The 27227-nt window shown below is 42.6% G+C and overlaps 1 protein-coding gene across 4 annotated transcripts in view; it reads left to right on the top strand.

The window, feature by feature from the left end:
- Positions 1–1110: 1110 nt before the first annotated feature.
- Positions 1111–27227, top strand: part of ARHGAP20 (Rho GTPase activating protein 20) — an 82847-nt gene continuing 56730 nt past the window's right edge. Inside the window, exons 1-2 of one of the 4 annotated variants that reach the window (XM_081002110.1) lie at positions 1111–1508; positions 19729–19814. In XM_081002110.1, coding sequence (XP_080858236.1) covers positions 1410–1508; positions 19729–19814 — 185 coding nt within the window. In that variant the 5' untranslated portion in view covers positions 1111–1409. Of the gene's footprint in view, positions 1509–2513; positions 2786–11045; positions 11196–19728; positions 19815–27227 lie in introns of those variants that run through there. The other 3 variants (XM_081002109.1, XM_081002111.1, XM_081002112.1) reach the window with 3 other exon arrangements.

The raw sequence follows: 27227 nt of genomic DNA, 5'->3' as shown, positions 1-27227 counted from the left end.
GAAGCTTCTCCTTAAGCAAGAACAGGTGTGGGAAAGCTTTGGCCTTCCAGAAGTTGCTGAACTACAATGTCCATCTTCCATAGCCATGAGCATGCTTGCTGGAGCTGATGGGTGTTGAACTACAACGTCTGGAGGGCCAAAGGTTCCCTCACCTGTCCTGGAATGCTCTCCTGCTCCTCTCTTTAAGGTGTAGACCAGAGTTTGCATTTGCAGGAGCATCAACATCCTGGCTTGAAAGCCTCTCCCTTGAAATGGAGTCCTTCCTACCTAGCAAATTTTACAAGGGCAGCCGCTGCAGATATACCAGCTAAGGAAGGGCGAAATTTCAAGTTGGTGGAGCCCTCCTAAGATTAAGGATTTTGTTTCTAGGCACACTGCAGGAACACTGTTCTTTACCTCTGAAAATGGGTTGTAAGCTGCATTCTACACCAAGTTTATATTCATTCTGTTTACTCCTGATTTTTTATTATTTGCCTCACTGGGAGTGGGAGAGAATACGGGAGGTCAGTTGCTGTCAGGAAGCAGGAAAGGTCGTTCTGTTTACGATAATTGCGAAATTCCAAAGTTCACATCAGGGCAACACCTTCAGTTGGCCAACCTTAATATTATTTATTAGGCACACAGAAAAGTCCACATTAGACTGACGCCTTTATTGAGCCAACCCAAATGCTTGTTCGCTATTTCATGGCATTTTGGCTGCCCTAAATAAAGGTACACCCCACCCCCCTTACCGACACGATTGTTTTCCTTATAACAGCTCCCTCGGCTTGCAGTTGCAAGACGTTTCTCCAATAATTACAACCCATAATAATAAAAACGACAAAAGAAATAAAATAACCACCAGCGTTTCAGCGAGCCTCTTAATGAAGAAATTCAGCAAGCAAAAATTAGCAACCATAATGGAAGACTAACAAACGAGCAAAATTAATCAAGCCGCTTTACTTCCACCGCAGACCCAACCACGCGGTGTGTGTGTGTGTGGTCCCGCTCGGCGGGCGTGGCGAGGGGCGGAGCTTGTAATTGCAGCAGGCGGGGTTGGAGAGGCGACCACGGGGGCGTGGCTAACGTTGCTGTGGGGCGGAGCCTCGCGGCGGAGCTTCCCTGCGCTTCGCCCTGGGGGGCGTGGCCAGCTGCGCCGCTGCCTGCCGCACTCGGGTTGCTTCTATGCATTGGCGCGCGAGCTGTTCGGCGCTGCGAAGCTGCTGCTGCTGCTGGGCTCGTGGAGATGCTGCAGTAGCGGCGACGTTGGCGTTGGCTGGGAAGCCTTTTGCTGCTGCTTCATTCATGGTGGCAGGAGGGGTTGCCGTGGCTTCCGCAGCCGCCTTCTCTTGCCCAGGACCAGCCTGTGATGACCCCGGGCGTATTTCGGGCTGTTTGAACGGCGGCGGCGGGGGGGAAAGGGGAGCTTGATGAAAGCGATGTCTCCCCAACAGGATCACATCGGGCAGGGGCGCTCTTCCTCCCTGACCGGAGGGTCCCGGCTCTCCGTAGCTTCCGACGCCAGCAAGGTGAGTGAACCCGCCGCCGCCCCTTTGCAACCTTGCCTGGATCGGGGGACGGGGACGAAAACCACCTCCTCCTGTGCAGACAAGAGACGGACCGGTCGCCTCCTTCGCCCTTGGGTTTTGCAGCGAAGGCTCCCCGTTGCTTATAATAAGAATAATAGCTTAACCTGCCCCTTGCTGAAACTTGCAGGCTGGTCCTGTACGCGCAACTCGGGGAGCAAGCCCTGTAGGTTTCCAATGGAGCTTTGCTCCCCAAGAAAGCCGGGCTGGCGCTGCAGCCACTCCGCGCGCCCAAGCACGCTCGTGGGGAAGCAGGTCCTGCAGAGTTCAAGTAAAAAGGGTAAAAAAGACCTCAGTGGCAACTGCAGCCTCTTAACTGGTAGGGAGAGCTCGAGTCTGTGCAAGCCCCTCGTTCACTTTTTGCATGAAACCCCCTCCGTCTTTTTCCCTATGTCATTTTCTCTCCCTGCCCATCATTTTCGGGAAATAATGGGAGGCGGTGTACCCCCCACCCTCGATGTCCCCTCTCCACCATTTCCAGTGGGTTATCCTTGTCGATGCATTTGTCCTGAAGCGTGCTGGTGGTGGGCGGGGGAAGGTCAGGGTGGTGGCGGCGGTGCAAAAAGCATCGCTGCAACCTGCGAAGGTTCCCGGTCCTTAAATGCTGCAGAAAGACGGTCCTGTGCGCGCAACGTTTCGGGAGAGCGCAGTAGATGGAGGTCGCTTGCGCTGGGGGGGCGGGGAGAACGGGGCTGCGCGCCTTGCGGGAAATGTGCTGCATAGCTGGCGCGGGGGATCGATCGATCTTCCCCCCCCCCCCCCGCCCTTGGTAAGATCTCCGACGGAGCGTCGTGATCGAGAGAAACCACCGAGCTGCTTTTCTTGGCACATCGCGTTCCTTAAAAGCGCCACCAGGGATCCCTCGGGAGGCGCGCGATCGCCTCGGTCCTCTTCCCCTCCCTCCCTCCGCGCCGCATGCGTGCTTCACCTTCCCTGCCCCAGGTTTGCATGCCTGGATTGGTGTGTTTTGCACTTGATGGATGGACAGACGCGGTTCTGTTTTTGAGTAGCCGCTGCTGCAAGGCGCTCTCGGGGCTTCTCTTTCTTTCTGCGCCGGCTGCTCATGGACGTGAGGCTCGGCGACCGGGGGACTTCGTGATCGGTCTGCTTTGAAGGTGGCATCGTCGCGACAGGCGGGCCGGGCGATCTCGTCGGGGTGGCATTTTCCACATAGATGCTGGCTGGATCAGTGGTGGCTCCCTTGGCATGTATTGTTCCAGGTAGTCTTAGATCCTGGACTTAATGGTCTTAGTCGTCTACCTTCTCTCCCACCAGTAATGTGTATTGATTCACTAGCGCTCCCACTCCCCCATAGGAATGTGTATTAATTCACCTGCTTCAAATTGTGGGGTGATCTAGGGCCCACCTACTCATTTTGCTGAATGGGCACCTGGATTGTGTCCTAAAGTCCTGTTCTTGTGGTGCCATTTGATGCCTCTAAATGAGAATGGGACAAAAAGTGGAGAAGTGTTGGCATTCCTGGTTTGGCTTGCGCCTGCCGCTGTATTTCTATCTAAAATTACATATTTTAAATAGAGTGGTGCTCTTGCCCAGTGCAAGCTTATCTGAGATGAATGGGGAAATAAACCCCCAATGAAAAAAAATAAGCATAAAATATTATGCATTCTTATAATTTGTGCAACAACCTTGTAAGGCAGGCCAGTATTGTTATCCCCATAGTAACGACTGCAAGGTATGAGGCTGAGAGATTGTGTCTGGCCTAGTGTCGTTTTGTGGTTGATGAGATTTTTGAACTTTTTGGAGAAGTGAACGGGAGGTGCACTTGTTCTTGCTTTTGCATGCTGTTGTGGTTAATGTGTTGTTTGAATCAAGACCTGGGAGACCTGTGTTCGAATCTCTATGAGGCTATGAAGCTCATTGAGTGACCTTGGGCCAGCCACTGTTCCTTCTCAGCTTAACCAACCACACAGGATTGTTGTGAGGGTAATAGGGAACCGTGAATGTCACCTGGAACTCATTGGAGGAAAGATGGGAATTAAATGGAATCTCTGTAATATACACTGCAGCAAGGCTGCAGATAGATGGCTGCATCTTTTTAACATGTGTGTTCTGTGTACCTGCAGCCACTTCCAGCTTCTCGGCATGCCTGTGAGACAGAAGCATGCAACTATAACTGTACGTGCAGCTGTCACGCAGTTTCCTCTGCAGAAGTGACAGTAGTACAGGAAATCTTGCCTTTCAAATAATGGCCTCTTTCTCTGTATGAAATCTTAGGGTATTTCCTGGAGCAGGCCAGCAGATGATGGAGAGGAGGAGGAGAGTTCGGTAGTTCCTCTTCCCATCATCAAATAAGGGGAGTTTTAGACATTCCCTGCTGTTTCTGAATTGACTTTGGATAGTACAACGTTTTACATTGGCGTACGAATTGATTTTTATACCTGGTTTTTGTTATACTGCATAAGATTCCATATCTGCTTGTTTTTCCTTAAACAAACTCTTAAAAACTGCCCTAGGATAGTAATAAAGGACATGAACTTCTGCTGACCTAAGAACTTAAGAAGAACTGCGCCAAGGGTGCATCTTGTTCAGTATCCTGTTCTGGGAAGTCTGCATGCAGGCATGAAAGCAGCAACCCTCTCCAATATTTGTTCTCCAGCAGCAATTCTGAGGCATCCTGAACATAGAGGCTCCATTTAGGTTTTGCAAACTGGACCTGCTGCAACAAAATTTTGCAGTGTGGAGTGCTGCTTTTCAGGGTGCTGGCCAGCCCGCCCTGTCACCTTCAAGGATATTCTTGTCTATTACCCCTCCCGCTTGGTTCTCTATGCACTGCCCTTCCTCCGTGGCAGCTTGGCCACTGAGCATGCTCAGTCCTCATTGGGCTCTTTTGGATTCTTCTCCCTCCCCAAATATTTTTGTTCTTCTGCAGATCTTGGGTTTCCTCCAAAGCCTGCTGCTACCTCGCTTTTGTGCATAGGTGGCACTGTTTTTGCAATGCCAGAATCCACATGCAGCTGTTAGAGTATAAATAATGCAATGTGGTGCCCTGAGGCTGATGGGATCTGTGGCAGGGGAGCATGTATGTGAAGTCTGGTATGTAGGTTGACTAGTAATATACAAAAAAGGCTGAAATCTTAGAAATCACACCCCTTGACCAAATAGAGACACCTGTGTTGGGAGCTGGTTGAATTGGAGTATTGCTTTTTCATATTCTTCCACCTGTTCTAACTCTTAACATTCAAAACATGTTTTGGGATGAGCCCTGGTTGAAAGTAAATGCTGCACTTGCTGTGCTGACTCCACTCAATACTACAGTTAGTTACACTATTTCTAGAGAACTCGTACATAAATTGATGGCTAAAAAGACCATTTGTAAAATCTGTACTGTGTCCTGAAACACTTTTGCAAATATGTTTATGGCAGATTGTGGTAAGCATTTCCTTTATTGCGTAGCCTACTGGTCTTCCAGTGGAATCCTGATCATGATACAGGTAACCTTTAACAATGTATAGGAATTCGCTCCCTTTTTATTGTTTCGGATCACAGGATCTGTGATCTGCCACTGCTCATCCTACAGGAGCTCAGCTTAAATTCTGGAGGTTAGCATTGGGTTATCAGTGTGGTGTAGCAGATAGCATTTCAGTACTGGGCGTGAGAGACCCAGGTTCAATTATGTGTTCCACCATAAGGCCCAGCAAGTCTCACCTTTTTGGAGGGATCACTTAGCTCTGGCCCAGCCATACAGTAAGGTGAAGTGACCAGGTTTGGGCAACAACATGAAAGAAACAGAATACAGTAAATGAAGACAGGAATTAGTACCACAGCATCAGGTTTGCCAGCAGAGTATCTTAGGTTCAATCCCTAGTATCTCCAGGTATGGCCAGGCAGATGCGTGTCTGATAATGATAATAATAATAATAATAATAATAATAATAATTTATTATTTATACCCCGCCCATCTGGCTGAGTTTTCCCAGCCACCCTGGAAAGCTGCTGTCAATCAGTGCGAGTGAGATGGACCAATGGTTTGACTGAGTGTAAGGCAGCATCCTATTTTGTTAATGGAGTAGCAAGATTTTAAAGAGGTTAGGTATATTGTTTGGGTATGTTCAATGAAATACAGGTAAATTAGAATAAGCAGAGTGTTATCAACCAAATGCACCACTCTTAAGTCGTTTGTATCATCTGTTGTGCTATAAACACATAGGAGAATTCCAGTGTAGAAACTGCACTATGCTACAGAATTTTCCTGCACTTCAGAATGTGCTTTGGTGTGTGGGCTTGCCTTTGTGTGTGAAACCTGGCAGAAGAAAGAGTGTGATTTATGAGTCAGATATGTTGGGGGCTCAGAATATGTTTCAGCATACATTCCCCCCCCCCCCCCCATTTTTGTTTTTTAACAAAACTGGCCCTGCCAGATACTATTCCAGAATAAATAGTGCGAAGACTAAAAGGAACCAAGCTGGGAAGGAAATCTCCTATTTGCAGGGTTTGCATTAAAATGTCATTAAATCCCCGCAAGCGCATTCTCCTTGGAGAATTGCTGCAGCAGGCTGCCAGATTGCTTATTGGGATTTTAATGCCTGCCTGGGTTATTACAGTACACTTCATAAATATTTCCCGTCCTGATCATGTTGGGGAAAGAGGGAGAGAAATGGGGACTCCATATATGTAGTTTTCTCCTGGACAGCAGCCCTCAAGCACAATGCGAGACTCCTGTCCTGGTAAATATTTCACTTTTGCCCAGTGCATTGGCCCTTCAAAGTCAAGGACTTTGAGCATCTGAAATCCTGTTCGACCGTAGTTCTGGTGGCAATAAGAAATCATGCCTTAGCTTAAGATCAGAGGAGTAACTGTGTTAGTCCTTTCTTATAAAAGCAACACAGAAATCCCAATGAAAATCCTCATCATCATATATTTTACATGGCTGTTTATTTGCACATATTTTAAAATTTTATATATGGATGTTTTATGATGGCCTATACTTACAATGCCTAGTAAAGGTTTGGCAAAGTAAAAGCAACACACATTCTTGAGGCACCTTAGTGACTATCAAATTTATTCTGGCATAAGCTTTTGTAGGTTGGAGTCCAGTTAATCCAGTGCATTTGATAAAGTGAACCGTAAGCCACAAAAGCTCATACAGTAATATATTTACTAGTTTTAAGGTGCCGCAAGATTATTTGTTAACATCAGTCAATATTGTAAGGAGAATAGCTGAAAATATTTTATTGTAGTACTGCCAATGCCTCCTATATAGATTTTTATTTCTGTGTGGGGCCAGGCTAGATTCCAGTGAGTATTTGAATTACCCTCATCAGACTATTAGTGAGAGCATAAGTATATGAATACAAGTAACTATAAAATGAGACCACACTATTTTGCAGTATCAAAATACTGCAGCAAGGAAACATTTGCTCAGGTATGTATTCTCACTATGGTTGCCTGTAGACATCCAGTTGGGAAGCTTTTATAGAGGGAAGGAGTGGGTTCTTATTTTCATGTGTCTGATGTGCCACAAACATTTAAGTTTCCTCCTTTGGTCTCATCCTCCTGTAAAAAGTTTCAGTTCAACATTGGCATTCATTCTTCTTGCCACATCTTTGAGACAAATGGGATACTTGTGGGAATGAAATCTTCTGACCTTGGGGTTGTATCCAATGTTCGCCTTTCTCAGAGCAGACCCAATGAAAAGGACTGACTTAAATTTAGCAGGTCTGCTCCTGAGTAGAACGTATTTAGATCCAACCCTCGATTAGCAAATGTGTAAGTGGAAGCCTCAATCCCGTATGAACAGAATTGAGCACACTATAACATTTTGTAGTGAGTCTAAGGAGTTGCTGGTTTTTAGAAAATGGTGGCAGGTGAATCAGTGTAAATATCAGCTTGTGAACATGTTCTTGCGTAATTTCAGATAACGTAGAGCTGAGTTCTGATAGCTACTTACAAACGCACCACACAGAAAATGTGTAGTGATTGTCCACACAATGAACTCATTTCCCTCTGTGGGTAGTAAGTATAACTAGCTTTACCATGTGGCCAAATTGTTACAGATACCTGTTGGCCCACATCTGTCCCATGGTGAGATTATAAGTCATCACCATGTGGTGTTCTCTATCACCTTAAATTGCATAGACACCTCATATTTAAAGAGGATGACTTGCAGTCATAACACAGGTATGCCCCTAATGCCTTTGAAAATCAGCCTTTTTAGGCACTGTGACTCTGTGTAAGATAGAGCTGTTGGTTTGGTGTTAGCAAGGCTGGGGAAAACTGGCTGCCTGAGCCTCTAAAAATGCTCTTCTGGAGCACAGGAACAGTATACAGTACAGTAAGCTCCTAATCACCTGATGATGGATGATAAAAGAATAATGCTGGCTTTTTGGAACTGAAAATATTTTTTTCCAGCTGTGGAGTTAGCTCTGGGTCAGATTGGGGATTTTGCTGTATACTATGCTGGTAAGGGACGCGGGTGGCGCTGTGGGTAAAACCTCAGCGCCTAGGACTTGCCGATCGCATGGTCGGCGGTTCCTGCCCACCTAGCAGTTCGAAAGCACCCTTAAGTGCAAGTAGATAAATAGGTACTGCTTTATAGCGGGAAGGTAAACGGCGTTTCCGTGTGCTGCTCTGGTGCCGGTTCGCCAGAGCAGCTTCGTCACGCTGGCCACGTGACCCGGAAGTGTCTGCGGACAGCGCTGGCTCCCGGCCTCTAGAGTGAGATGAGCGCACAACCCTAGAGTCTGTCAAGACTGGCCCGTACGGGCAAGGGTACCTTTACCTTTACTTTTTATGCTGGTGATACGCTGTACTGTTTATTATATATTAAATTTCTATACTACCCTACATCCAAGGATCACAGGGCGGCTTACAATATAAAAAAACAATAATACATAACATAGTAACAGTAACAACAACAACATAACCCCCTCCCCAGTTTAAAAGGCCATAGATTGTTTAATTAGCCAAAAGCCTGGAAGAAGAGGAACATTTTTGCCTAGCGCCTAAAGATATGTAACAAAGGTGCCAGGTGAGTCTACCTGGGGAGAGCATACCACAAATGGAGCCACCGCAGAAGAGGCCTGTTCTCATGTTGCCACCCTCCAGACCTCTCGTGGAGGAGGCACGTGAAGAAGGGCCTCAGAGTATGATTGCAGGGTTCGTATCTGTTTATCCGGGGAAATGTTCAATTGTAATATCTGACTAACCAACCTCCTGGGTGTATTCTGTCTCTCACAAAATAAATGCAGAATGCATACAGATTGGGGGGGGGTGTGTGTGAAAATATGCAGTGAAATGCAACAGTGTTTAATAGGTTATCCCTAAACTGGAATAGACAAGATAAAGTGGGTGGGGTAGATTTTGCAGGAATGGGGTGAGAAACTATGGTTTGTGTCAAGCTTCTATCAAAATTTGGCCTATTAAGAATTATCATTGTGAAGTCTGCTACAGGTCTTCTATAATCACATCTTTTGAAACCAAGAGACAAATGACATTGTATGCTGCAAGATCTGTGTCTTCCCCCAAGTGGGCTAACTTCCCTTGGTATAAACAGTGCTGAAAAAATACAGGTACTTGATGCTGATGGTAGAAATGTGAACTTTTTAGGTAGCCAACATTTTTCTTCAGTGCTGGGACTTGGGTAGTTGCCTCAGAGAATTTGAAAGAGAAATTCTGTGATCTGGAAAGGAGCTTGTGAGTCATCAAGCTGAATAGAGAGGAAGATATTTATATTAATTATCGCATCATGTCTCGTGCATCAGAGAGAGGGTTTAAGGTTGGTTATTTAATGCAAATAATTTAAATTGGTTTAGGGAAGCAAATGCTTTGAGAATAAGACTCGAGCACTTCAAACAGATGCACAACATATTGACTAGCAGGGGTTAGAAATTTGCAGTGACTTAAGGCCCCTGTAGTATGTAATAGGCACATTTTTGAGAACTATTATACACATTTCCTTTTAGGATAACAAATTTCCTAAAAGGTAACTTGTATAATAGTTATGCAAGTCAGAATTATCACATGTAGGCTTTTCAGCTTTCTAGAAGTGTTTATACATATTTAGTAGCAGCATGGCAGGCAGAAATTCAATACAGGAAGCTTTCTAAAGCGTAATCTCAAGAAAAGCTGCATATTTCGAAATTCTTCCTCATGCAGGAAAACAAAGGTTTATGTACCTGTTAGTGACCGCTGCTCCCCATGTGACAAGCTGTTCTTGTTCATAGATCATTTTTCTATGAGAATTCATTCAAGAACCTAAGGACAGTTTGTTATAAAGCCGGTTGCTGCCAGGACAGCTCAGGCGTTGTAATCAAGTGAGTACATTACATACTGTGACAGCCATGTGTCGGTCCTTTGTATTCTCCATTGTTTGTTATCAGAGGTGTTCATAATACTGTACTGTAGTTGTGTTTCTCCGTATCTCACATTTGCTTTCTGCTGGAGCATAGCTCAGGGTGACGTGTGGCTGGCTGGCTGGGACTGATGGGAAGTGTACTTCAAAATAGTTGGAGGGCACCAGGTTGGCAAAGGGCAGGGTATTCCTCCCCGATTCCTCTGTAACCGTGTGTATGTGAGTCGGGAGGAGGTAGGATGCTTTTTGAAATAGTATTGCTTCAATTGGCTTATCTCTTTCTGCCCTGACTTCTTCTGGGCAATAAGATTGGATCCTGTTTTGTGTGCCTGAGTCCTCTGCATTTCTGTTTTATTTGCTTTCCTATGCTTTTTATAGAATCATAGAGTTGGAAGGGACCCCAAGGGTCATCTAGTCCAACCCTGTGCGATGCAGGAATCTTTTGCCCAATCTTGAACCCACAACCCTGAGATTAAGATTAAGAGCTTCATGCTCTGTTGACAGAACTTTGTGTTTTTATTCTTATTCTTTTATTCTTACTGGTTTTAAGCTGTGTTTTTGTGTTGTATATACCATTTTTTGAAACTTTAAGCTATTTATAGATGCTTTTAAATAAATAAAAATACAGGATTCCTTTAAGGCTGCACATTTCGGAGCTCATCACATTGAACACTGAAACATTGAACGTCCATGTAAACATGCCTCAAACAGAGTTGCAGGGATCTTGAAATGCTTCCAGAAACTTAAAAAAATGAGTTTGTAAGGGTCAGCAGGGTACGATCAGGTTCACTTCAGGTGCTGGGTTATCTTGTCTCATTCTGCATGATTTATATCGACACCTTTGTCACCCTTAGACTTTCAGACTGCGTCTATCAAAAAGCGTTCATGTGGTAATTATTGCTGAGAGGACAGTGGAATTCCGGCACCCAGCTAAAATGGGAAAGCTGACAGCGGCCAGGGTTCACTTTTGGCCTTGTAGGAAGGAGGGTTGCTCTAGCCTTTGACATCTCTGTGATGGAAACTGGAGTAGAAAACCAGTTCAGTTTTTAGACCAAAATGCCGGAGTCAGAGGGATGTTGGACTCTGTATCTGTTTCTGTGATCCTTCCTTTGTTTTGGGCCTCCCCATTTGGGGGCCTGTTCTCTTCCTGGAGGCCATTTTGAAGAAGGAAATGGCAGCCAAACAAAGTCACTCGCTGTGGGATCCCTGGTTCAGTGGACAAAATGTCAAGACAGGAAGAACATATATTGAAACCATGTTTAAATATGGTCATATTCAAACAAAATTAGCATTTCATGACAGGAACCATGTAAAGTGAGGTAAGTTCATAATGGAGGGAATGTGCTTCGTTATATCCCATAAACGCACGGGCAAAGGCTGCATGTACAAATGTAACATTGGTTGTACATCAGTGCCAAAGTTTCCACACAGAACCCTAGAAAATTAAAAAGGTGGTTCTGCCTTAGGCCTCTTTGCAGAACTAACCCACAAGACCTGAGTCGCTTCGAATGAGTCAGTCGGTGTTAACTTGTCTTTTGGTTTGCAGCTCAGGAATTTCTCAAGACAGCAAGGCCAAAATATTAAGAACTGGAGCTAGTGCAAGAGGTATTGATGTTCGTTTTCGGGAACTGTGTACGTATTGTGGCAGATTTATTTGTCTCCTATCTCGCATAAAGACATGTATCGATGTGACTGGCTTCAGGTTTGCCTGAACTAAGATGTCCAAATTTGATTTTTAGTATTCCTATTTAGTTGTTTCCCAAATATGGAAAGATAAGAACGAAATGAAAAGAATGTTGACAAATGAACAGGAGAAAAAGTGAATTTTATTTAAAACAGCGTTGACTGTGTCTGAGAACCTCTTTCAGATCCACATTTTCCCCCAATGAACTTCATGTGGTATTTCTAAATAGAGCTAGAAAAGCTCTAAATTTTGCTTATGGCAATGAATTCTTACATAAACTCTATACAGGATGCTTAGAAATTGAAAACATTTCCCCTGCTTTGTTTTGAAGCACACACTAGTGAAGATTTTTATTATTATACTGATTCCTAGGGTGGGCTATAATTGAGTGATACCTTAATATATTCTGTTTTTGGCTTGGTCCTGCACAGTTGCCTATGAGTTCAGTGTTGCTATGTGTAGGATTGTACATTTTGTAATTAGATTAAAGATAGGATACTTATTTAAAAATTAATAGTGTGCCATTGTACTTCCATGCTACAAACATTATAACTTTCATGATTACCTAGGTGAAAATCTTAGGCTGCGACACTAAACACAATTTCTTTGGAAGCTGCATTGAAATCTTGGGCAATTTTATTATCCCAGCCATAGGCCAATGTAAGTTCATCCAACAGCAGCTATGTGTCGGTTAGCACAACATACCGTGTTTAAATCAACACTAATATGCCAATAAAAACTGCAATATCAAAAGCAGAGAATACATTCTCAAATTGTCCAGGATAGCTGATTACATTAGAAACAACCCAATTGGACCTTAACCTCTGTTTAGCTATTGCAAAAGATGCTTCTCCCCTGGCCACAAACCCATTTCTGTGCGCATATTTTATTCTCTCTGTCCAGTGATGATATTTTTTTAGGAGTGGCATGAATAAGGAACATTCTAGTAAAGACCAAAGTTTGTTTTTCCTCTTTCTTTAAAATATTTATATACCATTTTTCTATTAAGATACAACTTCAGCCTAGAACAGTAATAAAACACATAAAAATATGAAACATAGAGAACTATCACTGCAGAGTGGGTAAATGGCTTAGCCTTAGGACCATCTCTCTCCATATGCAGTTACCCAGACTTTGAGATCATCCACCAAGACCCTCCTTTGTGTGCCTCCTCCACGAGACAACCCAAGGGTGGCAACACAAGAACATTCCTTTTCTTCATTGGCTCCCCATTTCTGAAATGCTCTCCCCAGGGATGTTTGGCTGGCAACTTTATTATACACATTTAGGTGCTAGACAAAAACTTTCCTCTTCTTCTAAGCATTTGGCTGATTGATATTTTGCAGGAGAAGGGGTTATTCATTTGTTTTTGTTCTTATTTTTGTGTTTTTTATATTATAATTTAATGTTGTGAACTGCCCTGAGATCAACAGGTCTAATAGGACTGTATATAATTTTAATAAATAATGAAATAAAATAAAAGTGCAGGCAACCAGCAGGTAAAAGAATTAACAGGCCCAGCAGCTTCAGCCACAAATTTATCAAGGAGGAATCAAAATAGGGGATGGGGAAGCTATGGCTCTTCAGATGTTGCTTGATTACAATTCATGTAGGTCCTGCTGGCTGGAGTTTATGGGAGTTGGGCTCTCAACAACATCACAACAACATCACTTTTGCTACCCTTTCTATATGAATTGCTTTAAAACAAGCAAACAGATGGTCTTTACATTGCTCAAAAGACCACTGAGACAGGGATTTCCAAAGTTCAGCCACAGAGAAGTCTCTGCCTAGTTCACGCCAAACGTCCTCATATGTTAGTGGAACATGTAAGAGAACCTGCTGTCCCAGGCTCTTTCAGGAGGAAGAGTGGGATATAAATTGAATAAATAATAACCTCTGAAATTCATGATGAATGGGTAGGCTCATATTGAGAAGACCATTCTTCAGGTATTCTGGTCTCAAATCATATTATTATTGTTACTGTATACCGCCCTATACCCGCAGGTCTCATATTGGACAGGAATGGTGAATATATGGCTCATGGGCTGCATTCAGCCTGTAAAGTTGTCTTCGGGGGCCTGCCAGTCCTCTGCCAAACTTTGATGTCTCTTCTATTCCCGTTTCCTTAGCACTAAGTCATATTAGCAGTGGTGCCATGCCAGAGAGAGAACAGGTTATTTTGCAAGCTAAGTGGAGGGCTTTCCTACTTGTTGCAGTGCTGGACTGGGAGAAGTGCTGAAATCGTGAGGAAAAATACCGTATTTTTTGCTCTATAAGACTCACTTTTTCCCTCCTAAAAAGTAAGGGGAAATGTGTGTGCGTCTTATGGAGCAAATGCAGGCTGCGCAGCTATCCCAGAAGCCAGAACAGCAAGAGGGATCGCTGCTTTCGCTGCGATCCCTCTTGCTGTTCTGGCTTCTGAGATTCAGAATATTTTTTTTCTTGTTTTCCTCCTCCAAAAACTAGGTGCGTCTTGTGGTCTGGTGCGTCTTATAGAGCGAAAAATATGGTAATTGGTTCTGATCTTCAGAAACTAGTCTCTGAAGAGTGATCCTTTCTTACTCAATGATTCCCCTTCCACTGCTGCTTCTTACTGATTGACAAGCATCAATCGTCTCTGTATGTCTGGTGTGTATGTGGTTGTGAATGACTGAGAGCCTACGCTTTAATGGTATAGCTTCTTCTTGGTTTTATTCATAATAAACCCAACTACTGGTGATTGAGCCAGGTTGTGTAGAAAAATATATTCCTGGTGAATCCAGTAAAAGGAATACAGAAGTTGGTCATCCCTTATCTGGGTAATACGGATTGAACATTGTGGATATGTGATGTGAATGGATACTAGTGTAGCCTGCTGTAGGGTAAAGATGTTTAGAACTTTCAACTTCTTCCTTGGCTGTATTTATATGTTTTGGTATTTCTTCACACTTTGAATGAGTTTCACTTGGGTGAACTTTTAAATTCACTTTTGTCGTCATCTTGTTGCCCTTGAGAGGGAGTTCACGCTGAGAAACAGTATCTGAGAGCCAGTAACTTGCTTCAAGCTTTCCTACATGTTTTGAGGTCTCTGAGTGGGGTTTCTTCGGCATTGGAACTTGGCACATTTTGTGCTGGTTCACTTGCAAAGAGACGTATCCCTGGTAGCAGTTTGGAACAAGTTTAGGACTGTCTGAGCCATGTCATTTAAAAAAATCCTGCTGGGAAAGCCCTGAAGTCTAGGAGGATGGGCACACTCTGCCAAGTGTTAATCTACTTGCTTTGTTTGTGTACATTTGTGTGTACATGCACACTCTTCTGGTTAAACAGAAGCTGGAATAAAGAAGCATGTCAAAGTTGTGCTGCAACACTACAACGTCGTAGTCCTGGGCTGAAAGCCTATTGGCAAAGTGTCTTGTTTAAAACATCCAAGTTTTTTAAGCAAATGGTTCTTTCCACCCAAGTTTGATTAAATGGCAAGTGATCTCCTGCTGGCAAATGTAAATTATAGCCATAGTCTTGTATAATCTTTTCACCCTTCCACTATTGATGATATATAATGTACAGGCTTTTCTTTTCTCAACCTTGCAACAACCCTGGGAGCTGACTTGGGATGTAAGAAGCAGCTCTGTTTTTGTTCCACTGCAGTTCATCTTTCAGTAAAAACGATATTATTCATCTGCTGTTTGTAGCGCTGAAATTACGTAAGTGACATTGTCATTATGTTATTCCATCCCATTCATTTTATTACAAAGGAAACAGTACAAATGTGGTGGTGGTGGGGAAGTTATCAATTTCATAGTGTTTGTGGACAGAAAGCAACTGTAACAGTGAATACCAATTGTATTTGCTGGATTGATTTCCATTCTGGGCATGGGATGAATAAGTGAATATTGGCAATTTGTGCTTCAATTTCCTCCAGACTTCTCCAAAACCCCTAGAGTAGAATGAGTCACAATATTCCCATTTTGCAGGTGGAATGAGGCTGACAGCTGATCTTCTGACCAAGGTGCTAGACTTGGGCTTGAACCCTATTTTCTAGGGCCCACACTATGGACTCTCTTTTCTGGGCTGTACTTAGTTTCTTAGGACAGAGGGAGCAGTTTCATACTTTGACTAAAGGACTTCTAGCCCAGTACTGTCTCCTCCGATTGGCAATTGTTCTCTAGAGTCCTCAGCAGATGCCTTCTAATATATGCAGAAACATTTGTATGACCACTAACCACCCTCTCTCTTAATTTTTAACTTTTCACCTATTCTTGGGTGGAGGGAGTAACTGGTTTTGCTTTTGCTTTATTGTGTATTTTGCATTTTCATTTTGTCTTTTTATGTTGAGAACCACCCTGTAATCTTTGAATGAAAGGTGGTACACAAATGTAATAAAATAAATGAATAATCTAGCTTTCGGACAGAAAACAAAATACAGCTTTCTTCCACAACTGTTCTTCATTAGCGTTTTTTCTTTCAGTTTGCAGTGCTTGACTTGGGAGGAAGCCTTTCCTTTTTATTATGACTGTTTTCCATAAATTTTTGGGTGCAAAAAAAAAAAAAAAAAAAAGCACTTTTTACTCCGAGGAGCTTACAGAATAAAGTTAATTGGCATCCAGCTCAGTTCTATAGTTCAGGGCCTTAGTAAAGGTGTTGAGTATGTCTTGATTCAAGCAAAACAACTTGATTCAGACCATTACTCCAATATCACAGACCCTTGCATGGCACAGCATCTGTGTAAGATTGCATCAGGCAGCTTTGCCACTGTGCTTTGTGAAGCTGTTCCCTTGACAGTGAAAAACTAGAGGCTAGAGCCCATGGAGCTTTGTATCAGACAGAATTAAGTGTTAAGAAATATGCTTTTCCAAACACCAGATAGTTTGTGTTGACAGCCCCGGTATGCTAATATTAACTTTCAATGGGTTATCTGTTTCTAAAGTCTTTAATTGGTTGTACCCCAGTTTTTAATCCAAAGACAATGGGAGCCAGGAAGAAGGTGGTATCCCATAGTCCAAACTCTGCTTCATGTGTGTGTCTGTGTTTTGTCTGCATCAGTTTGTCCTGTGAGATACCTGCCTGCCTGCAGGTGAGAGTGTGCCTGCTAAATTTATATCAAACTAACTATCAGCTAATCTTTCTACTAACAGCTAGTAGAAATGGAAGAATGATAGCATCTTTCTGGAGGACAGCCAGGCTTGAGGTGCTTAAGGCTGTGGTTGCAATCCTTTCCCCAGCTCAGCTCCTATCCTATTACTTCATTAGTTCTAACCCTTCTCCCCACTATTTTTGTACTCGTGTCACAATGTGTGTGTATAGGAAAACCCTCAAACCCTGTAACCAAATCTTCAGTTTGGGTAGGGTTGATTTATGAAACAGGATAAAGAAGTAAAGATGATGATGATGATGATGATGATGATTTATTTATTTATTTAAAAGCATTTATAAATTGCTGAATGTTTAAAAATCTTAATCAGAATACAAAAGTACATGTAAACAAAACAGTATGATAAAAAGAGAGACAAAAATCAGTAAAGTAGTAGTATAAAAACAGATGAAACACAGTAAAGATAGGGTCCAATCTTATGGGTCCAGGGCAGTAGCAAAAAAATGCCCGTTTTTTGTTTCACTACCTATTTTGTATGATATGGTGCCATGAGTAAATTTCCCCCCAGATCTCTTAAGTGGTCTTACAGGTCTGTACAGGGGCAGGTGATCTTGATCTGTTCACAGGTAACCTAGTCTATTCAGTGGATCAAGTGCTTCTTTCATGGCCACTGGCTGACACGATCAAATACTGTACAGTATTTCCTTTAGTTCAGGAAATAGCAATGGAGACAATGGCTGCTTCTGGGTGACCAGTTTAATGAGCGTTCACTCTGATCTGTTTGTGGAGAGATTTATATGTTGTTGGCTATTCGTCCAGATTTGATTCTGGGGGAGATTAGACAGCATTGTGTCAACCAAGCAAGTGGTGTTATCCAATACTCTCCAGTGTATTTTCCTATGACTTTCCCTATAAAAAAAAAGTCTGAACTTCTGGGGAAGCAGGCATTTTTCACAAGAGCTCCAAATCAGCTTTAGTTGTGCAACTTGAATTTGTTGGGATGGGATAAAATTCTACCTGGAAATAATGATAGTCTGAAGGTGCCCAGTATCATTCCTAAAGTGTATATATTGATTGAAATGCAAGTAGGAACTAATGGGCCTCAACCCCGGCTCAGATACAGTAATGGGAAAATTTAGTTGGATTATCTGGGTTCTCCCCACCCCTCAAGTCAAGAAATGTATGTGCAAACTGGCTAGTAATTCCTGTACGGCAGGGAGTTGAACTAGAAGTCCCTTGGGGGTTACATCCGATTCTATGATTCTAATAAATTTTGAGGACTGGTAACTTGTTTGCAAGTCTGCATATACTAGGGTTGTCTTCTGGCTAAAGAAAACGTAGCTGATTAATCATATAAGTGTTAATCTATTTCAGCAGTTTAATATTGTTGTTTATTAATTGCCTTCTGCGCAAGCGTTTCAAGGTGATGAACAATAAAACTGTGAAATACAGTTAACACAAATGAAATACAAGGGATAGATTTAAAAAGCAAAAACAAAACGAAATCGACATCCATGTTATAGACCCATTCATCTAGTTGGGAAAGCCTGTTGGAACAAAACTGTCTTCAGTTGTTCCAAAAAGGGCAGATGGTGAGCACTTGTCATCTCTCAACAGGAATGCTGTACCGCAGAATAGGGACAGCCACACTGAAAGCCCTACTCTGAGTTAGTATGAAGCAGACTTTGATATCTTTGGAACTTTTAGGAGAGCCAGTTTCTCAAGTAACCTGATCCTGAGTTAGTATATATGAGAAAAAGATGTAGTTCTAAATTTTAAAAAAAGTTACTTGTTATTAGATTATGCATGCATATGTTGCAGTTAGGCATGAGTTTAGAGCAGGGGTCCTCACTGTGGGGCTTGCGGACACCAGGGTGCCCCCAATGCCCCCCCCCATGGTGCCTACAAAAAGGTCCTGTGCCCTTTCCTGCTCCTTCAGATGTGGCAGCCATTTTGTGTTTGTCACACACCTCACAGCCACCATTTGTGACTAGCGCCTGCACCGCTTCCTCAAAAATCCAAATGTGCACACTGGTGCAAGAAACCTCACTATCCTTTCGTAGAGGCCTTCTCCCTTCTCACGCACTGGACTGAATGCCTCTTAACATATGCTTGCGATCTGCAGTACTTATATTAAACACTTTGCCAAAATATTTTAAATTCCTTTATTTAACCGATTAAATGATGCCCTGACACCTACCAGTCTGTATAAGGCTACAATCTTGCAGTTACTTATTTGGGATTAAGCTCTAAGGAAGGGAGTGGTATTTTATTTTTTTATATTTGGTGGTGTCTCAGGAGACAGTTCTCTTTTCTCTGGATTTCATCAATCCTGCATGTTGGACATAGTTTAGTAGTGTATTTTTAACTAATCCCAGAATGTGTGCTCATGCTGATATTTTTGTTGCTCAAACTGCGAGTGGAGCATGTTACCATGAAGCATTAATTGTGTTATAGTGGAACCTTATGGAAAGCAGGTTTCCTATAGTGTGTGTATGTAATATATATATATATATATATATATATATATATATATATATATTATATATATATATATATATATATATAGCTAGCAGCAGGTGCCAGACTGGGACCTCCAAGTAGCAAAGTCTTGTAAAGTCCAGACAGGCACATTACTCTGTCGTCTTTATCTTGTTGTTGAACCTTAATCCATTTTTAAGGCAGAAATCTTTGAGTCTGCAGACATACAGATTACTTTCTGTGTGTGAGAGAGGACACTTCCATAAGAACAAGTAGGATCTGGAACACAATAAATGCCAATTAAGATCAGAGATGTATTTAGTCTGTGGGCAAACAACTTTAGTAACTCTTCTGGAATAAAACGTGCTAGAGTCCAATAGTCTTCTATATTCCCTTACCTGGCGACCTCCACATTGCCAGCATGGAATATTCTGCAGACATTTCTCTCTTAGCTTCTGAGAACTGGTGAAGCCATTTCTGCCAACCTGATGTTTTAGGACCTTCAAATGGAACTGATTTGGTTGTGGTGGTTATTTTTCCCCCTTTCGTGTTTTTCTTCCATACAGCTGCTGTTGTGAAACATTTCTTATATTTTAATTTTGTTTCTGTTTTTCATCAGAAAATGAAGAGCTTGGCTCAAAGGCGTCAATCGGCACCATCCTTGGTTCTCAGCAAAGCGCTGACCAAGTCCAGAACAAGTGTCAGGTAAAGTGGAATGTGTTGTTTCTGGCTGTACTTTTTTGCAGGTTTCCTGGCCCAGATCATAATGTGTTATTGACAAGTAGTTAACCACACAAGGCTGAAACGCTGTCTGGAGAGAGAGATTGTAAGCCACCCCCACAGCAGCCTTTCCCAGGTGGTATTGATTCTGAAAAGCACGTACATGTATTGAGCAGAATGTGATCAAGACTTCATAAACCAGGCTTCCCACATTTTAAGATATCTTGGATTAGAATGTTGATAATTAAAAAGTTATTTATTTACTTAAATGTATATCCTATCTTCCTAGAACACAAAGGTGGCATTCAACTAAGTTTTATTCAGAGTAGACCCATTGACATTATGGAACATGACTAAGATCCGTTAATTTCAGTTGTTCTACTCTGAGTAAAACTTAGTTTCATACTACCTCAAGGCAGTATATACAGACCCGCTTACATTTAGCATCTTATGAATTGCCCAGGGAATGTTTGTTCTAGGTTGGCCTATAAATGGCATACATACTTAAAAGATTTTCCAGTGGGGATCTTTGCAAGAAAATTAGTTATTTGAATTCAATTGCAAGTAGTATATGGCCTGCAGGCTGTATGCAGCTTACATACCCTTTCTGCAATTTTTGACCTCTGGGTTATAATCTGTGGGAAAGCTGCTCCCATGTAGTGTGTGATTTCACAGGATTATGCAGATGAATAAAGTGCTCTGCAAGTGAAATTAGTATGATGTAAAGGTCAGTTTGCTTTCTGAGGACCCCTGCCTGATGTTGAGTGGGAGCCCATTGGTATTTACTGAATGAACATTATCCTTTCACCCTTTCTCCCAATTGATCCCGGTCAGCAGTGTAGCTAGCTGCTCGGGTGCCGGGTGCGGCGCTTGTGTCCTGCAGCCAGGGGCAGGGCAAGCTGCCCATGGGGGCGGGGCGCACTGCATGGAGCCTCTCCACCGCCGCCTCCTCAGCTGTAGGGCAGCTGAGGGAGAGGTGGTGGGCAGACGCAAGTCCCACGTTGCCGTTTTAGGCCGTCTGGAGCCTTCAGGTGCCCAACCCACCACATCACTCCCAGGAGACGTGTGTGGCTTGGGCACGCTGCAGGCCCCGCGGTAAGTACCAGCCATGTCTTGTTACGTTTGTTGACTGAACTAAAAAGTTTCGTGAGCCAAATTTTCATTCGTATTATTTTTAAAAACTCTTATTTTTGCCATTTTGTCACCCCCCTCAGTGATGACACCCAGGACGGCCCACACACCCTTTCCTCCGCCACTGACCCCAGTTTATCCTTTCCACCATCCTATAGGCAGGTTATGCTGTAAAACTGTGTGTTTGGTCTTACACCTTTCTAGTCCAACCTCTACCATACTGGCTTTCCACTGAAGACATGGCCCTGTGTTGAAAATGATTGGTGGGAGTGTGGTTTCCTGCCTTACAACCAACCTACCCATTGTTTTGCTGTGAAAATTGTTTTCATTAGTCATGAATATGTTAGTTGGCTTATGAAGCTTTGAATTGTGGAGATAATTCTGGCCGCAGTTGCAGTGGTGGAGGAAGGGGGTGAGGGGGCGGGCCACCCTGGGCGCTGCTGCTGCAGCCGCGAGTGGAGGAGCGTGCAGCTGCGAGCGAAGGATCTTGCCACCATCCATACGCCGCCATCCGTAACGGTGCATGTGGTGCTGGGATGTTTGCCCCGCCCCTGTGTGCGGTTTTCCCCACCCCTCGACACCTCCCACTGGGTGCCGGAGAGCCTTTCTTCAGCCCTGCGCATTTATCCATGCGCTAGGAACAATTGAAGATAACTCTAATGAGCTGTATAGGAGACTATCTTATCTGCTAGAGATTGTGAGTTTCAAACTTCCTATCTTCAGGGAACCACTTTCACATTGACTTGCCTGTCCCAGAAAGCCTGCCTGCTGAATCCCTTTGCTTGTGCAGCAATCTGGAGCATATAGGGTGCAGTCAGTTCATGTTGAGCACCTCACTGTAAACTTGCTCTTCATGGACTTGAGTGAACCATAGAGCACCTCTAGTACTTTTCAAGGTACTTTTCAAGGAAGTTTGTACTTGATAGACTCGGAGCTCAAACTAATTTCTATGACACTGCATGTGACTTGAGATATATCTGGATGATAAGATTTAGCTAATGCTTGTGCAGCATTTTCTACCTGCGTTGTCTGTCTTAAAGGGCTTATGTATCAACTATCCTCAGATTAACTGGCACTGGAGAGATATGTTTCTCTCTCCACATTTTAATGTTCTATCCCAATAACCTTTTGAAGCAATTCCTACTAATTTATATGATAGTTCATATAATTTACAGGGATTGCATCTGTGAAAGTAATTGGCAAAATTACATAGGAGCACAGTTTCAATGAACTCTGAGCTCAGTTCAGTTGATTATTTTTTCTCTTACTCGCCCGTCCCCCGCTCCCCATATTTCCTTCTCTGATTAACAAGAATTCATTTTCTTCATCAATAATCCAACAAATGGTGTTTTGATTTTCTGGTTTGTGCTCGGTAAATGCTTGACTCTTGTGGATAGCTCCTTTTTATAAGCAGAAAAGAGCAATAAGTGACATGACCTCTGGTATGTTCAGATCTTCAAATATTTTGTTTTTAAAGCTGTCTTAATACTTAGCACCCTCTTGTAGGCAAAACATTGATTTCAAGCTTAAATGGATTATAACTTTATTCTGGCACTAAATCCTGTTGTTGATACTTAGTGCACTGTCTTTTTAGTGGTTGATTAATGATCTGTAGATTACAAAACTCCTTTCCAAATCCAACTTACATCTGTGGGGGATTAATATGAATAGCCTTTCCTTAGCAGTTGAGTCATTTCTGTATTTATTAAACATAATGAGGGAGTTTGGTCAGGAAATATTTAGAAAACCTAGTAAGTTTATAGCTTCATACCATTTTATGGTCCATTCTCAAATGTCTTCTTCGTACATGTATATAAACAGTACCTCAACATAGCATTGGCCTATGGGATTATCCCACTTCCTCCTCCTCCTCCTCCTCCTCCTCCTCCTCCTCCTCCTCCTCCTCCTCCTTTAAAAACTCTGAATGACTGTTACTAGGATCCAACTGTTTTAACGACTGCAAGTAGGTGGTATTAGCATTTTATAGAAATTACAGCATGATTGTAATCATGCCCTGGTTAGATAAAGGTAGATCCTGTTGACTTAGAATCATAGAATTGTAGAGTTGGAAGGGAATCTCAACTAAAGCATCCATGACAAACGGCTATTCAACCTCGGCTTAAAAACCTCCAATGAAGGAGAGTTCACCACGTCCCTAGGAACTCTTTCGTTGCATTACTGTGAGCAAGATAGATGGATATTTTTGTGCACATCTGCAATTTCCATTTTGTAGAAAGAAACAATGGCAGGAGGCACCCTATCCTGCTCTGTCCCAAGGTTCCAGGTTGATACCTTTAGAAACATTGGGTGGTGTTCCCCTGCAAAGAACGGCCCAGCCATGTTTGTTAATTTCATTGGGTGTTGTTGTTGTTGTTAGTCATTTAGTTGTGTCCGACTCTTTGTGACCCCATGGACCAGAGCATGCCAGGCACTCCTGTCTTCCACTGCCTCCCACAGTTTGGTCAAACTCATGTTGGTAGCTTCGAAAACACTGTCCAACCATCTCATCCTCTGTCGTCCCCTTCTCCTTGTGCCCTCAATCTTTCCCAACATCAGGGTCTTTTCCAGGGAGTCTTTTCTTCTCATGAGGTGGCCACAGTACTGGAGCCTCAGCTTCAGGATCTGTCCTTCCAGTGAGCACTCAGGGCTGATTTCCTTCAGAATGGATAGGTTTGATCTTCTTGCAGCCCATGGGACTCTCAAGAGTCTCCTCCAGCACCATAATTCAAAAGCATCAATTCTTCGGTGATCAGCCTTCTTTATGGTCCAGCTCTCACTTCCATACATCACTACTGGGAAAACCATAGCTTTAACTATACGGACCTTTGTTGGCAAGGTTTTTGGTGTACTCTTAAGTAAAACTTAATTCACTGCCACCCATTATTTCCTTTAGTATTTCTTTTAGTAGCAAAGCTGGGTAATAAGTGCTGACATAGACATAATTAGAACCAAAAATGCGGCTACTGAGAAACAAGGGAAAGATATTGGAATCTTTAGGGGAATCCTAAGATTTGCAGAATTATTTTTTTTTTTAATCCCTAAGCGGACAACATTTTTTAAAAGCCCAGTGAGAATTGATCGTGCTTAGCACCAACATATAAAGTTCAATTTCTCTTGGAAAAGGAAAGTGGGAAACAGAAGGAGGAGCAAAATGGCTTGATTGAGCTCCTTATAACTTATAGTATTCCATGGGACGACTGGCACCAACATTTCTGGTTGGGACTAAGGATCACAGCATCATTTTATTGCAGAGCCTCCTTGCATAAATATAATATAAATCTAGTTAAAACTAGGATGCAGTCTACTTGCTAATGGCAGTGTACCATTAAGCACACAATTGATAAGAGCCACCCTACCCTTGACCCATCATTATTATTTCAGGCTTGTCTGGATTCAGTGGATTTAGTTTTGCCAGTTAATATACTGATAAGACAGCATTGGTAATATTCAGATATCCTTTCTATTTCTATGTTTGTTTTTCTCTTTCTTCCATCAGTGCTGGAAGATTTTACAAAATGCTTGCAGAATTTTTCCCTTTAAACTTGACTTTTGTAGGAAATGCTAAGCAGGTTTGCACTAGACATGTTGAAAATGACAGTCCAGGTTTCAGCAAAAACTGGATCTTGCATTTAAATCTGTGAATATCTGATAAAAGGATAGCTGGCTGTGAGTATGGTACACAGCTGTAATCCACTTGTTTACCGTTGGGACCTCATTGTGTGGGAGGCATCTCAATGCTAACTCGTAATGCGGTGCTTGAGATATGCCTGAAACCAAATAATTCTGTTCTTTTCCAATTCTAGTAAAAAAAAAATACTAAATGAAGACCAGCTAACAAAACCCTGGTGGTTTGAGCTATGCAAATACAGAACTTTTGGGCCAAAACTGTTTTGTTTTCTTCATACTTGCTTCCACTTCTACCCTGAGCAAAAGCATTTCAAAATTGATTTATTATTATTATTCATAGCCATGGAGGCAATATGCTTCTGAATACCAGTTGCTGGAAACTGCAGGAGGGGAGAATGCTGTTGTCCTGCTTGAGTCTTGCTTGCAGGTTTCCCATGAGCATTTGGTTAGACACTGTGAGAGCAGGATGCTAGACTCGATCGGCCACTGGCTTGATCAAGCAGGACTGTAGCCTACCCGCCATCCGCATTGTGTGGCAAACAGGTTGCACTCTGGATGTTGTGGACTACAGCTACTGTTACCGGTATCTCTATTGGCCATGATAGGAATTGAAGTTTACAACATCTGGAGGATTCCATGTTGGCTAGTCCTGAGCTATATAAACAGCATGGTAGGGTACTGTACAAAGCACAGACAAAAACACAATAAAATTATAAAAGCACCAGCCAGCACATCAGAATAGAGATATGGAAAAACAAAGCAAGAGCAGCAGAGCAGGTCAAAGAGCAAAATTCCCTAAAAATTTCCAAGAAAACGAAGTACTGATCTGGCACCAAAACGACAACAATGTTGGCATCAGCTATTCTGCATGGAGAGGACATTCCACAAATGGGACAGTACCACAAAAAACGTCTTCTGTGCCACTGAATGATGAGAACATGGTTAAGAGCCCTCTCTGAAGATCTGGTTCTGGTATGAGTTCAGCATATAGAGAGCCACAGTTTCCTCATTTTTGCTCATTTTTTACTTGGGTCTCCAGCTGTTTTTGGAGTACAAGTTCCATCATCCTTGACCACTGGTCCTGCTAGCTAGGAATGGGACATGGATGGTGCTGTGGTCTAAACCACTAAGCCTCAAGCTTGCTGATCGGAAGGTCGGCAGTTCGAATCCCCGCGACCGAGTGAGCTCCCGTTGGCTCTGTCCCAGCTCCTGCCAACCTAGCAGTTTGAAAGTCACCAGTGCAAGTAGATAAATAGGCACTGCTGTGGCGGGAAGGTAAACGGCGTTTCCGTGCACTCTGGCTTCTGTCACAGTGTTCAGTTGTGCTAGATGCAGTTTACTCATGCTGATCACATGACTCGGAAAGCTGCCTGTGGACAAACGCCGGCTCTCTCAGCCTGAAAGTGAGATGAGCGCCGCAACCCCATAGTTGCCTTTGACTGGACTTAACTGTCCAGGGGTCCTTTACCTTTACCTTTTACTTGCTAGCTAGGAATGGTGGAAGTTGTAGTCCAAAAACAGTTGAAAGGCCCAAAGCCACCCCAGTCTAGAATTATCAGAAATATATATCTGCAGAATGAGACTTTATCATTGCACTATGATTATTGTTCAGAGACCATCATTTTAAGTTAAGCAACCTGTCTGTACATTTTCTAAGAGAAGATGCTGTACTTTGTACAGGCTGTAACCTTTTAAAAGGTTTCAAGTAACTTGTGGTTTTGAAATATCCTTTTGTAAAGATGTCAGAAATGGAAATCCCTATGATAGGCAATATAATACAGTAGTCTAGAGATGAAAACTACTTGTTCTAAAGGAAGAATTTTTAATAGACTTTATAAATAAATGTATTAGAATCCTGTTTATAATTTGAAGTTTAGATTTGCAGACACTGAGAAAAGATGTGGGTTTTTAGGCATTTCCCTTACTTTCTTCCATCCATGTTGAAGAATACCAAAGATCCATGTTTCATGGAAATCCTGCAGTTGTTTAAATCACAGTAAATGATTTTGACATGTTATTTTATACCCCTGTGCCAAATGCTAAGTATTTCTAGATAACAAAGATCATGTGTATTATCTGGTAATGCAATAGGCTTAGCTCTACTATGGAGATACAGTGTGTACCCTAAAGAATTGCACAGAGCGTTCTCAAGGGTTTAATCAGAAGACATGTGGATCATCTGAGCTATGTGACTCGAAGTTGATGACGGAGATCTATTAAATATAAATTGCAAATTGCCAGAAGGCCTTAATTATCCAGTCCAAGTAGACAGTACTTTGTCCAAACTATTGTGAATAACAGCTTTGCCATTCACATTATTTTACATTTGTGTAAAAATGAGTTGTGTAAAATGAATTTGACCAAACTTCAGGAGGCAGCGGAAGACAGGAGTGCCTGGTGTGCTCTGGCCCATGGGGTCATGAAGAGCTGGTCATGACTAAACGACTAAACAACAACAATCATACAGTTTTCTGAATTTTGGTTGGTATTCATGATAAACAAAAAATTAACTTTCTCATGAGTAATCATGGTACACTAAACTGGTATACCTAATCCTCAGTGTTTGTCTTGTAGATTACCCTAAGCCATTTTAATGCATAGAGGAGAGGTTAAACCTGTGACCATGTTGGCTGGGACTGA

The sequence above is a fragment of the Podarcis pityusensis genome (assembly GCF_964106645.2).
Source record: "Podarcis pityusensis genome assembly, chromosome: 4".
In the NCBI taxonomy this organism is placed as follows: Eukaryota; Metazoa; Chordata; class Lepidosauria; order Squamata; family Lacertidae; genus Podarcis; species Podarcis pityusensis.
Note: the sequence above shows the minus strand (reverse complement) of the source record. Positions and strands in the feature narration are given on the sequence as shown.